The following is a 13,843-nucleotide window of genomic DNA, read 5'->3' on the forward strand; positions in this document are numbered from 1 at the left end:
GCCAACCCGAAGCGTCCGACCTTTTCATACCCCCACTTCTTTACATAGTGTGGCGAGCGCAGCGTATTACTTTACGTATTCTGCGTCAGCTCGCCACACTATATAAAATCAACTCCACGCTGACGTGGATAGTGGGGGTATGAAAAGGTCAGAGGACGCGTACCGCCGCGCTCGCCACGCTTCGGGTTGGCGTTGATAGTGGGGGGGCATTTAACATTGTAAGGACCCATCTGGGTTGTGGTATACGATTTTTTATTGTACAATCGCATTGTATGGCATACAATTTTTTATTGTACAACATCGCATCGCATACCATATTTAGTCTTATGGTATACAATGCGATGGGCGCCGTACTATGAAAAAAGTATTTTTTTTTTTTTTTTTTAAGTGCCAATCATTTACAAGGTTTAGCTTTGTAAATGATTGCCACTTTTAAAAACACAACAGAGTTCGGTCAGCAACCCACACCCTCTTGCAAACTCGTACTGTATTACATCCCACTGATAGACTGTTTTGGTTTGCCTTACAAAATGGCTGCTTTCACAGTACATACTGTAGGTTATAGGTACATTGGGCGGTATTCAATGTGAATACCGGCGAGGTGCAGCGAATCCTATTCAACGGTATTCAACGAGTCAGGGGCTCGCTGCCCCTGACCGACTAATATGAGCTCCTGCGGCGAATGCCGCAGGGAGCCTGAGGACGGTGGCAGGCAGGGAGATGGAAGTCTCCCTGCCTGCCCCAGAGCGTATGTGGGGGGGGGGTGGGCTCCCCGGGTGCCAGGTATATTCACTACACCCGATCGTGCATATGTAATGATCGGGTGAAGTGAATATATGAATATCTAATGAGCGGCTCGGCTCCGGCGCCCCCTGCTGGCTGCTGTGTAGAATTTATTTTTATTTTTTTTAAATTAAATATATATTCATGCTTACAGCACATGAATAAAAATAGCATGCCCCTCCTCAGAATAAAATTCCTGATTTTTTTACACCAAATGTAAAAAACAAAGCACTTTATTTTAAAAGTTCACATTCCACTTCTCAATAAAAAGATAGCGATTGCTACTCGGTGAATCATGGCGAAAAAAACCTTCAAATGTATTCGCCATCTGGTCATAGAATAGGGTGATTCACCGTTTTAGTCAGAAATTCACCTTACAGCACAAAATCGCCATAAAAACATGGCGAATCAGGCTAATTGAATACCGCCAATTGTGTGTGTGTGCGACTGACATGTTTAAGTATTGTATGAGAAAATACTGTATATACACTACATACCTGACCAGGTTTTTTTACAAAATGAAGAAAATACTTTTTTTTATTTTTTTTCCCCATCATTGGAAACATTCCTCGATTTTGAATTTTCCTTGGATTTGAGGAAACAGAAAATGAGAAGCCCTAAGCTCGTGTGACATAGCGAGCCGCTGAGAGTGAGTTCTGTCAAGGCCAGTGTAAGAACACTGGCCCTGACCAATTAATATCCAGCTGGGCAATAGAGACAGTGATGTAGTTAAATTACTCTGACAAAAATGGCCTGACATCGCTATGTGTGTAGGCCCCATTAGTCCATTAGGGACAACTGATATCACTACATCATGATCAGTGTTGTCACTGGTTGCTCTTATAAACACTGGCAAAAGCCACAAAATGGCTGCTTATTTTATTAAAGTTCATTCTCTACAGAAAGCAGAATTACACGGAATCTTACTATTCATATGAACTTCCTTACCTCTCCTTCTGGAGTGTCGGAAGGACACAGCATACCCCACTGAGAAGGCTGCAGAGATCTCGGGCCACTGACTTTTCTCGTCTTTTCAAACTGAGAAGATATTCTCGTCATCATGCCCAAGGCGGAGATGTAAGATAACCGCGAAAGCACCTGTGTCACACCTTGTCGGTCCATTTTAAATCTTTTCAAAGACCAATTCCCCTAGAGCGAGACATACAGTAGTTCATAAATGTGCGATAACTTAAATGTACAGTATATTACACAACATACGGTTTTCACTGCAGAGCTAAGGTGCCCATACACGCACCGATCCCAGCGGTGCGATCTGTGCGCTCCCGCGGCACCTCATCGCACAGTACAAAAACTATGTGCTGCACATACTTTTTGTACATTGCGATGCAATGCTATATTAGCCAAGAACGCACGCCGGGATCGGTGCGTGTATGGGCACCTTTAAACTTTTTGCACCAATTCTTATTTTAAAACTGTAGCAACCATTTATAGTCTCTATTAAGTTTTATGATATATACATATTAAATAGCATTTACTTGTTATTTTAAACTTGGAAATTACACAAAATAATGATTTTTCTTTTCTTACAGATATATATATATTAGCTGAAGCCAAGGGGAGACAGTGTCCAACAAAGTACAAAGACTCCAAACTCCCTTTCACATCACACAAATAACCCGGGTCCGACCAGGGTTGTTGCCTGGTCGAACAGTGTCACTGTGCGTTGTGAAAGGGCCTTGTGAAAAAGCCCAGGTCTAGCAACCCGGCAGTCCGTCCCAGGTTAAAGGAAGGGTTAATCCTGGGTCGTTGCCTCTTCTCGGTCACACTATAGGGAAGAGGCAATGTCAACTCCAAAGGCTGCCTACTCCTCCGCCTCCCGATTATTCTCCACCCCCTCCCCTCCCGAAGTCGTCAGTGACCCAGCTTATTGCCAGGATGCTGTGGGGAGCTTCACCTCGCAAATGCCAGGTCGTTGCAGGGACATGCCCGTGTTGAAATCCTGGGTGCAACCTGGCATTTGCAATGTGAAATTGGTATTAATAAGTCATGCCAGCAGGAAAACACTAGTTTGTAAACAAAACGAAGGAAATACACAGTGATAAACAAAAATACACAACTCCGTACTGGAAGTTCTGTGACTGAAGAAGTAAATTATTCTGCATCGTCAGCAATCTGGGGTTCACAAACAAACTAATGAGAATGTCTCAAAGTCAAGAAGATTATCTTCTGAATGCCATAGTAAGTCACACGGAATCTTGGTGACTGTAAAGACGAATGTGTGGAAGAGGATGCGGTCATAATAAAAAGGTTAACAGTGAACAGGTCAACCACTATTGGTCGATAGGCCACAGGTCGACACATAAAAAAGGTCGAGGGGACTGCAAAAAAGGAGCTCATATGGTGCAGTGGTCAAGGAACAGGGGTAAATGATCCCAAATAGGGTAAATATTAAATTCCTGGGGGTAATGGACGGTCGCGCTGGCGAGACATAGCCAGGCATGCATATAAATCTATATACTTGCCCGGCTGTGTCTCGGCAGCGCAACTGTCCATTACCCCTAGGAATATTGCATCTGTGTGTGTCACACTACTGTAGTGTACGAGGACCTGGCGCAGTGCGTCAGGTCCTTCTGTATAACATTCTTCCCTGCATGATGCCCCGGGCCCTGCCTACAAGTCCGCCCGCTTCTTCAGTAGAGTCGACTAATTGTTGCACCACCTCGGTATCGCGCAGTCTGTACTGCCGCTGCGGTGCTCAATTTCTTTGCCTGGTTATAGGCTCCTGTCAGGGGATACCCATCTCTAGTCTAGGGAAAAAATTGCAGACTGTCACTAATAATTGCCTGGACGTCACATGATCAATGGCTATACCACACACAGCCTGGCAGCCATTGAGGATGATGAGGATTACCATGTATGGTACAAATTTTGTACCACACACAGCCATAAATGATAATCATCATCAACGGCTGCCAGGCTGTGTACCGTACTAATAGGATATATCATCAATTTCTGGGGGTACAGTGTATATTGCAAATATATGATTTACTTCCTTTCAAATCAAGAAGGAAACTTCGGCGTATCTAAATATATTTTGGGGTAAAAGAGTTACCTGACCCCTTCTCACGTGTGTGCACTCAATTTCGTTAAAGATGCGTGCTCCTGCACATGATTAACGGCCCTTCCTTTTGCTGAACATGCAGGTCAATTTGGCTATAAAGCCAATGACGCACATGTTGAGATGGCCCCGGTACATCACTGAAATACATCATTAACTGATATCGTTCAATGTGTACACGGAAATAGGCCACCTGCGGACGATACCGTTAATAATATCGGCCACGGACGATGTAATTAACGCCATCAGTCAGGGGCCCAGATCAACTAGTGTGTATGGGCCTTGAGCCTGACAACAGCAGGAAATGGTACTTACTGAAGAAGGAAGACTAGAATAAAAGCAGCAAGGTATGAAGGCATCCCAGATAAACTGATGTAAGTTCCAGAGAAAAAGGCAAGTGGCAACATTAATAAAGTACTGAACGGTAATGGTCCATAAACAAACATAAATAAAAACAGAGAGGAAAGACCAACATATATACTGAGAATGTAAACAAAAAAAAAAAAACATTTTTCAAAATCAGCAAGAGAAAAAGAAAATGAACGTAGACAATGAAATACATGATCAGAGTGTACTAAAAGCACCAAAGTAGACAGCGACACCCCAGGCAGGAAATAGGAACTGCGCAGGGTTTGAAAGCTGCAGGGTGCTAGAATGAACACTATGGTTTCTGTTAGAAGAAGAATAGGTTATCACAACATTCCCTTCCTGAGCTGTTGCGGTTCCCATCCAACTAAACACATTGGGGGAAATTTACTAAGATTGAGTGAGTTCTATTTTCACATGGGATGTTGCAATGGGCAACCAATCAGAATCTACTTATTTATTTAGCACCTTCTATAAATCCCGTTGATTAACTGAAAACAAAACCATAACCCAACGTACACATTAACCATAAACAAGTCTGCATTTAATTCCTAGTTACCAAAGCGAGAGTTTCCTGTACGCACACCCACAATTATATTTTGTGGTATATCTCCATTTTATTGTTCCCTCTAATGGAAATATAAAGGGAATATTCAATTGGGAAATTCCGACTGTCTGAGCATACGATAGTTGGAATCCCGGGCCATTTTCGTCCAGCTCGCCTGCAACTCAACAGGTGGAATTCAATGATCCACCTATCGAGTGTCAAAAAGTGGGCGTGTCAGCGACAACGGTCATGGATTGTCCAGAAAGGGCCGTGGATTCGACAATCAAAGGTCCTTTCCGACAAAACAGGTCCAACTTATTTTAAAGTCGGATCTGTTTTGTCAAAATCCTCCTGCTATGATGCCCAAAGACTTGAACATATAATATTCGTGTTCTCTAGATTCTATAAAGTTGCATGCACTACTCGTCATTGTTCCTTTTTTTCTCCTTTGGAAACCTTTGCACTACATGACATGGCCTTATTCAGTGATGGCTAACCTTGACACTCCAGCTGTTGTTGAACTGCACATCCCAGCATGCTCTGCGACAGTTTTGCTATTTGGCCATGCTAAAAATGATGTAGGGCATCCTGGGATGTGTAGTTCAACAACAGCTGGAGTGTCAAGGTTAGCCATCACTGGCCTAATTTGATTGAAAGGATGCTTGAAGATACAAAACTGAAAAGACAATTGGGCGGTATTCAATGTGGATTTTGGCGATGTGCAGCGAATCCTGTTCAGGATTCGCTGCACATTCGCCACTGGTCGCCGCGTTCCGGAGCCTCGCCGGCTCCGGTATTCAACGAGTCAGGGGCTCGCTGCCCCTGACCGGCGAATTTGAGCTCCTGCGGCGAACGCCGCAGGGAGCCTGAGGACGGTGGCAGGCAGGGAGATGGAAGTCTCCCTGCCTGCCCCAGAACGTTTGTGGGGGGGAGGTGGGCTCCCCGGGTGCCAGGCAGCACAGGCTGCCCCCCGGGGGTGCCAGCAGGGGACCGCGTATATTCACTACACCCGATCATGAATATGTAATCATCGGGTGAAGTGAATATATGAATATCTAATGAGCGGCTCCGCTCCGGCCCCCTGCTGGCTGGTCTGTGTAAAAAAAAAAAAAAAAAATTAAATATATATTCATGTGCTTACAGCACATGAATAAAAATAGCATGCCCCTCCTCAGAATAAAATTCCAGATTTTTTGACACCAATTGTAAAAAACAAAACACTTTATTTTAAAAGTTCACATTCCACTTCACCATAAAAAGATAGCGATTGCTACTCAGTGAATCATGGCGAAAAAAACCTTGAAATGTATTCGCCATCTGGTCATTGAATAGGGTGATTCACCGTTTTAGTCAGAAATTCGCCTTACAGCACAAAATCGCCATAAAAACCTGGCGAATCAGCCTCATTGAATACCGCCCAATGTGGAGACTAAAAAAAAACCTTTACATTTACTAAGATGTCATTTTTGGTGCTGGTGTTTTTAAAATGGCAACTGTAATAGATACTAAACAAGTCTGATATAGCATTTATTACAGATACTATCCTAAATACATCATAATCAAAGCCACCGATCATCGATAAACCACTGAGATAAGACCAGTCAAAGCCACTGATCGTCATCAATGTTGATAAACCATTTCTTAGTAAAATCTACCTGTTTACCATTAGCAAGCCAATGAATATACGCAACTCAGAAGTCGCTACTAAGAAAAAAAAACTTTTGAAGTTAGAGTGCCTTGAATAAAAACATTCTCCGCTATTACGTTTCCACTTTATCCAAAGCTACAAATCAAGTCAAATTTAAATTAAAAAGAAAAACCTATAGAAGTCTGCACAACTTACAGTAGATATGGCATTCACCATACCATTGGTGATTTGGTCCTGGCGCATGTGCTTCACAACATCAAACTGAGCCGCTCTTTGTTTCGGGATGACCTGGTCGGCAATCTTTTTCATCTCGGAGTTAAATTTTTTAAACAAGTCTTCAAATAACAGTGACAGCAGCTGAAATGTAAGAAAGTAGTAAGCAACGTCAGTTTGTTTTCTGCTAAATTATATGTGCAGGTTGTATAAGACCTTCCAGGGTTCTGCTTTCATGTTTTGACTAAATGCAGCCCGCACTCATGTTTATGGGTTTTAGCAAAGATGGGTTGCCAGATATGGGAATAGCTGCTGTACTCGACTAGTGGGTCAGACTCATAAAATGTCCCGTGCACATCAGATCTGAGCCGGAGGTCAGAACTGCTGCCCGTCTGACCTCTTACTCGGCCCCCCTGCCGGTGGCGGTGAACGGGTCGCATTGGATCCTGGCGCCAGTTGGCCATACACTGCTGCGAGAGAACGCAACAGTGTACGGCCACCTTAACAGGTTTTCCAAAAATAATGTATATGAGTTTGCACCCTCCCCCCACACGCACACTAGCTCTAATTGCTGTAGTGCAGCGTTTCTTAACCACTAAGAGATGATGTCACTTTCCAGACTATCAAGCGGCTGAAATTGATCAAAGTTTAGAGGGAGATAAAGTGGAAAGAGATACAGTTCAAAGCAATCGGCTCCTGACATTTTACAAACAGAGGATGTAAAATAACAGAAGCGAACTGCTTGATACTTTATCTCTCTCCATCCTTTTTGATGAAAAGCCTGAGTTTGAGAACCGCTGGTTTAGTGTGCTAGAAGTGTCATGTGACCTTGGGAGTGAAAAGACAGGCAATTGCCCAGTTTCTATTCGAGAGGCTCAAAGATGGTTCATCATCAAGGGGTTACAGGTGGATCTGTAAGGGGACCAGACTCCCTAGGGGCCTTTCCATGTGCTTTCTTTTTGTTCTGCTACACTAAATAATATATTCCAAGGGAAGGGGGTGTTGTAGATTGCATATTCCACTGAAAGTTTGGGTGTTGTTACCACACACCCAAAAGACCTCTGACACAGAGAGACTCAGGCTCCAGTCATTGTATAATGTGCCATGTTATATCTGAAAGCAGCAGAGTAACTGCAGCATTGATAAATTTCTTATAATTGCATACATAACCTAAAAGCAGTCATAAAAGAAACATAACTTTGTAAAGTGAGCAAACAGTAATGAAAAAAAAATGTGATATCAACGTTGTTACAATTTATGTTATTGGGGAAAACATCCAACATTTTTATTATATCGGTTTCGGTACTTGTTTAATAGAAGGGCGCCCACGATTTTGATCGTAGGCATCGCAAGGAAAAAAATCGCGTCGGTCGCGTCGCATGCTGACAAAAATCGCATGCGATGCGACCGACGCGATTACCGCGATTTTACATAGGGAACAATGTTAAATGGCCCACAGACCCCAAATACCCACCCTGAAGTGTGAAATGCCCCCCCCCAATTGTTAACGCCACTCCACGATCAACGTCAACCCGAAGCGTGCCCACGAGGGGCGGCGGTACGCGTCCTCCAACCTTTTCATACCCCCACTATCCACGTCGGCATGGAGTTGAGAATAGAAAGTGTGGCAAGCGCAGCGAGCCACCGAGCCCGAAGCGTGGCGAGCGCAGCGAGCCCCGCGAGGGGACACGGATTACTTAACATACATGTTAAGTAATCCGTGTGCGCTCGCCACGCTTCGGGCTCGGTGGCTCGCTGCGCTCGCCACACTTTCTATTCTCAACTCCATGCCGACGTGGATAGTGGGGGTATGAAAAGGTTGGAGGACGCGTACCGCCGCCCCTCGTGGGCACGCTTCGGGTTGACGTTGATCGTGGGGTGGCGTTAACAATTGGGGGGGGGGGCATTTAACATTGTTCACTATGTGAAATCGGGTCAATTGGGACATTTAACATTGTTCCCTATGTGAAATCGGGTCAATTGGGACATTTAACATTGTTCCCTATGTAAAATCGCGGTAATCGCGTCGGTCGCATTGCATGTCATTATAATGGCATGCGATGTACATGCGATGCCCGCGATGGGCGCACTGCTAGGAAACAAGTACCTCGGTTTCCTTTGAGCCACCAGACAGCTGCTGCTGGCGATGAGGATGGGGTAAAGGACAGAAACACTGAATAAAGGAGAAGTAGAGATGGAAAGTGGTTACTTAGCCATTGTTCCGTGCAGTGTGCTCCAGTTTAGCTTAGAACAGGGGTTCTAAAACTCAGTCCTCAGGACCCCACACAGTTCATATTTTCAAGGTCACCTGGCAGGGGACCTGGTAGGACATTATTATGAAACAGTCAGACACAGTAATTGGCCATCTGGGTTACAATTGTACCCTGGGTATTGCAATTGGATCCTAGGCAGCATCGTCTCTTTTGAACAGTTGTGTCAAAAGCTACCAGGTTTGTGATGCTTACTAAGTCCTAGACAGAAGAGTGCATAAGACCCGCCCCCTTTTATCACCAGATATGGAGATGTTGCAGTGAGTTTGCTGGATATACCTTTTTCGGTACTTATGTAGTATCTGGGCGTCCGATTTAGAAATCGGATCACATTGCATCGCATCGCATGCGACCAAATCGTATGCGATGGTCAAGATTTTTCCATAGGATTCAATGTTAAAATGGTCTGAGTCCATTTTAACATAGAATTCAATGGGAAAAAGGGGTCCTTTTCCTTTCCCCACTATCCAAGTGGGCTTGGAGTTGGATATAAACCTGTGGCGAGCGTAGCGAGCCACCGAGCCCGAAGCGTGGCGAGCGTAGCGAGCCCCGCGAGGGGACACAGAATACTTTTTAAGAAATATGCGTTCGCTCGCCACGCTTCGGGCTCGGTGGCTCGCTGCGCTCGCCACACTATATAAAATCAACTCTATGCCCACTTGGATAGTGGGGAAATGAACAGGACCTTCTTAACATTGAATCCTATGCAAAATCGCATCGAATCGCATCTGATTGTATGCCTTAAGGTAAGGCATACAATCACAAAATCGGCAGCCCAGATACTACATAAGTACCCCTTTTTCTTACCATACTCACCCTTTAAACCAGGGACAATCATACATTAATTTAATTTCAAGTGAAATATAGGCTTGACGTCAGCCAGTCATAGAACCTGTGTCATTTATTGTTCTCCATTAACCACTTGCTTGGCATGGTCACATGTATGAAACACTAGGCAGCACTGGATCAAGCCCTGACGGTGCCCAGGGAACCCAGGAAAGCAACCCTTCCCCCCCCCCCCCCCCCCAGCGCCGTTCCATTTACCACAAAGCAGCAAACCATCTCAATGCAGCCGGCATTGGAAGCTTGCGTGGGGAGGGCCCCACGCAGCAGACTCCCAGCTGTCCGGAGGGCAGGCACTGGGCAGGTGGGAAGGTAGAAGACTCCATGTCGGCCCCTTCAGATGAGCAACTGCTTGGGAAGTCAAGGTTGCAATGGTTTCCAATGTTATGATGGCGATGAGAAGATATTCTAATGTTGGTACTTATATGTTAGTTGGGCGCTACTAAGCTATTCGCGGAGCTCGCTACGCTCGGCTTGCTGCGCTCGCCACACTATATAAAATCAACTCCATGCCGACATGGATAGTGGGGGTATGAGCCTACTAAGTATAGTGAGCGCCCAACTAACATAAGTACCCTAATGTTGGTTTGGTTTATAAATTGCAGTTTACAAAACATGAAAAATCATTTGGATAATTTAAGTTCTTCACTGAATTAAAAAAAAGTGACAATTTCTGGGCGTAGAGAAAAAACTTGCCAGTGATTAAATTGTTGATACAGAGCGAAGAGAGATAGATACAGTGTGGCAGAGTCAGCATTCCCCCACATAAATGTAATTTGGAGGATCCAGACCAGGTTTTGGAAGCAGCAGCAGAATCCCAGGTGAGTAATCAGCAGCACCTGGGATTTCCTGATAAGGGTTTCCAGGGCAGAGTCACCTTGCTCTTGATGGTTGAATAGTTACCCAAACATACCCCCCAACTTTTGTAGACGGTAAGAAGGGACATCCTTGCACGCCAAAGTCGCGCCGCTTAAATTAGGGGGCATGGCTTTGCGGTAAGGGCCTATACATTGTGTCATTCTGCGAGGCCACGCCCCGTTTCTGCCGCTGTTGGGGCATGGCTAGCAGCTCTGTGAGCTGCTGGCCAGCCCCCAGCCCCTCTGCTTGCTGGAATAGACGCTGTGTGCATGCGCCAGATGACAGGGGGGGGGACGACACTGCCCCCCAGCCCCCTCCCCCCGCAGGACACTGCTGGACGCGGGAACGTCCCCAAAAACCGGAACGTTCCCGCGGTATACGGGACAGTTGGGAGGTATGCCCAAATGATAGGCCTGGGGTGTTTTATCATAGGGACCATTGGAGCCTTTTAAGAGTCTGCTCTGATGAGTCTGCCTGTATGTTACTGCCTGTAATACTGACTGCATATGAATTGAACCTGCTATGCTGTGACTTGCTTTACAAAATAAACACCAAAAGTGTTCATCTGAGTCCCCCTGTTTGTGATCCTTGTCACAATACACACATATAACCACACACACATGTATAAAGCCAATTGCTTAGTTGCAATATGGTCCATAACCTGCCCTAAAACAATTCTGAAGTTGCATAATGGTAGGGCATTTGCTCATACAATCCACTCATTAATTTTTAAAATGCTGGCTTGCAAGAACGCTGACCTCTCCGGTGCTGCAAGTGTTAACAACCAGCCTGTTTTCTCATTCATTTCAGTCAGAGACGGTACAGTTTGCATGGCAGCAATAAACGAAGTGGGAGGGAAGAAATAAAAAAAAAAAAACAGAAGGAATTTAAGCTGCTGCAACAGTTTCACCAATTAGCTTAATGTCAGAGAATTCTAATTAGGTGCCTTGAGATTGCTATTTAGCGCTAAAGCTTTTAGAGTGCCAAATTCTCCTTTTCACACAAACCAGTTGCAAAATTAAAGACATTAGGCGGCCTTAATTACATTATCAGAACAGCTGGGATTAGGCAATCTCTGAAGTCAATGCGGGATTCTTTTGTCACAAGGTAGAAATCCCTTGCCGTGCAAGGTGGTGGATTTCGGGGCCTGCTGCATATCTCCTCCTCGCAAAGCAAGCTGCATTAGACACAAGAAAATGCGGCAAAACAAAAGAGACGGGCGTAATGCTTCCCAAATAATAAACACGTTCGAGAGGGGGGAGACGGTAGGTGAAAAGATTAAGTCTCCAATCGGTAGGTTTTGCTAACACCTCTGTTGGCGAGGGGCCTAACCCAATCCTCTAGTGACATAAAAAAGGACAAAATCGCTACGTTAAATATAAAAAAAAATAACCAAAATAACAAAAACAAACACGTTTGGCTCATGAATCCACATCTGTTATCTAAAGCTGGAGCTCATTTCAAACTCCGGTTTTCCCCTGGGGTGTGAAATTAGCAGCAAAATCATATTGGTTTGTTTGCTTTCCTTTCTTTTTATGCACAATATGGTTTTATGCCGGCATTGTTGATGGAACAGACTTTTCCAGAGATCTGAACCTATTGTGAAAATTTCATTTCTCCTTTGTGTGCGTGTTTTTTTTTTTTTCCTTTTAAGCAGACAATATACATTCTGCTGGCTCTGATCGTATAAGAGGGCAGCCATAATGTTCGCTGACAATAAGGTCCAATTTAACTATATTTTGCAAGTTTCTTAACGCTTGGAAGTTTCGTAAACAAACCCCCATTTCTTACCGCTGCTAATTGCTAGAAGGTGGAACAAGGATGGCGTAATAAATGTGAGAATAGATCATTTCTACCTACGTCAACATTTTCATTGGATCTGAATAATAAACATTAAATGGAGCAGATGATACCACAAAATCTAAAAAAGGGTGGAATTCAATTACTGCGGCGATTTCTACAATCTAGATCCAGTAGGATTCCAATAATTTGTTAATCCTTGACGCAAGTAATAACGTGACCCGTAGAAAAAGATAGACTAGATCAATGGTTCCCAACCTGGGGTACATTTATTCCTGGGGGTACTTGACAATAATATTGGTAATGGCGGATTAAAGTCTAGAGATGGGGGAAGAAGTATCCCATGGTCGTGGAGATTATTCAACGTTGCATCATTTCCTGTTCCGTCTGCAGCATCATCAGCGCCTCCTCATACCAGCAATCTTATTGGAGCTATCCACGCTGCACTCAGGTATCAGTGTTCATCTGCCCAGCGCTGACACAGGTGGGGGAAGGAGCGGCAATAATCCTACAGGTGTTAGCGAAAACTCCGGAGACAGTATACAGCCGGCAGTCAGACGCAGAAGGACCAGATACCTGAACACACACTATTCCTCCATCAGGATACACGTACCAGCCAATCACAGAGCTCCTCCGACACTTTATCTTGAAAAAGGCACCGCAGTGTGCCGAAACGCGTAGAAACTCAGTGTCTGGTCAAATTCATGTGAGCAGCAGAGTTTGTGGAGCAGTATTTGGCAGTATCTGGTACCATATTCTACACCCGGGTTACATCTTATATGGTAGAAAGGCTGTTATATTATCCCTGCCCTGCTGTGATTTTTTTTAAAAGAATAAAAGAAATTTGCTTTCGTCGTGACTTTTGGAGTCATATCTGGAAAAAGATACCTTTATATGAGTTCACACACCCTGTCTTGTGTAAGCATACATGTGAGCACAGTCCCCATACACACGAGTGGGGTGACCCTATAAACCGCTTTTGATCACTTTGGAAATCTTGGGAACACGCTCTCTGTTCTTCCAGATCCCACTGGGAAAGGAAAGAAATAAACCAGTGTCTATATATCATTAATTGGTATATTCTTTTTCTGTTTCCCCATATATTCGGAACTGTGTGAAACGGGAAAGAAGAAAAAGAGATTTAATCCTTTCAAGGATCACCTACATATATATGGACTTTTTAGCGCACGTGAGACTTCTCTTGTCTTTTGTAGGATACACGTACCACTCACTTCCACTCCACTCGTAAGCACTGTGGATATTTTAAATTGAGAGGAGCAGGTACTCATAAATGAAAAGCCTAATCAAGGGGAACAGGAGAGAAAAAAGGTTGGGAACCACTAAACTAGATGATAGCTCCACAGAACTGGTGCGCACTGTATACACCAGCGGATGCATGGATCTCTTGCAAAATGGTTGAACTTTGAAGTTGCGCT

General features: G+C 44.4%; 1 protein-coding gene across 2 annotated transcripts in view; it reads right to left on the reverse strand.

Annotated features, from left to right (window-relative positions):
* Window positions 1-13,843, reverse strand: part of POLR3B (RNA polymerase III subunit B) — a 147,763-nt gene that overhangs the window by 67,549 nt on the left and 66,371 nt on the right. For both annotated transcript variants that reach the window (XM_083181668.1, XM_083181667.1), the window contains exons 13-14: window positions 6,619-6,780; window positions 1,732-1,932 (exon numbers count right to left, since the gene is read on the reverse strand). In XM_083181668.1, the coding sequence (XP_083037794.1) occupies window positions 1,732-1,932; window positions 6,619-6,780 (363 nt within the window). The remainder of the gene's footprint in view (window positions 1-1,731; window positions 1,933-6,618; window positions 6,781-13,843) is intronic.

This window comes from Crinia signifera, chromosome 4 (assembly GCF_055691185.1).
Source record: "Crinia signifera chromosome 4, ASM5569118v1, whole genome shotgun sequence".
NCBI lineage: Eukaryota > Metazoa > Chordata > Amphibia > Anura > Myobatrachidae > Crinia > Crinia signifera.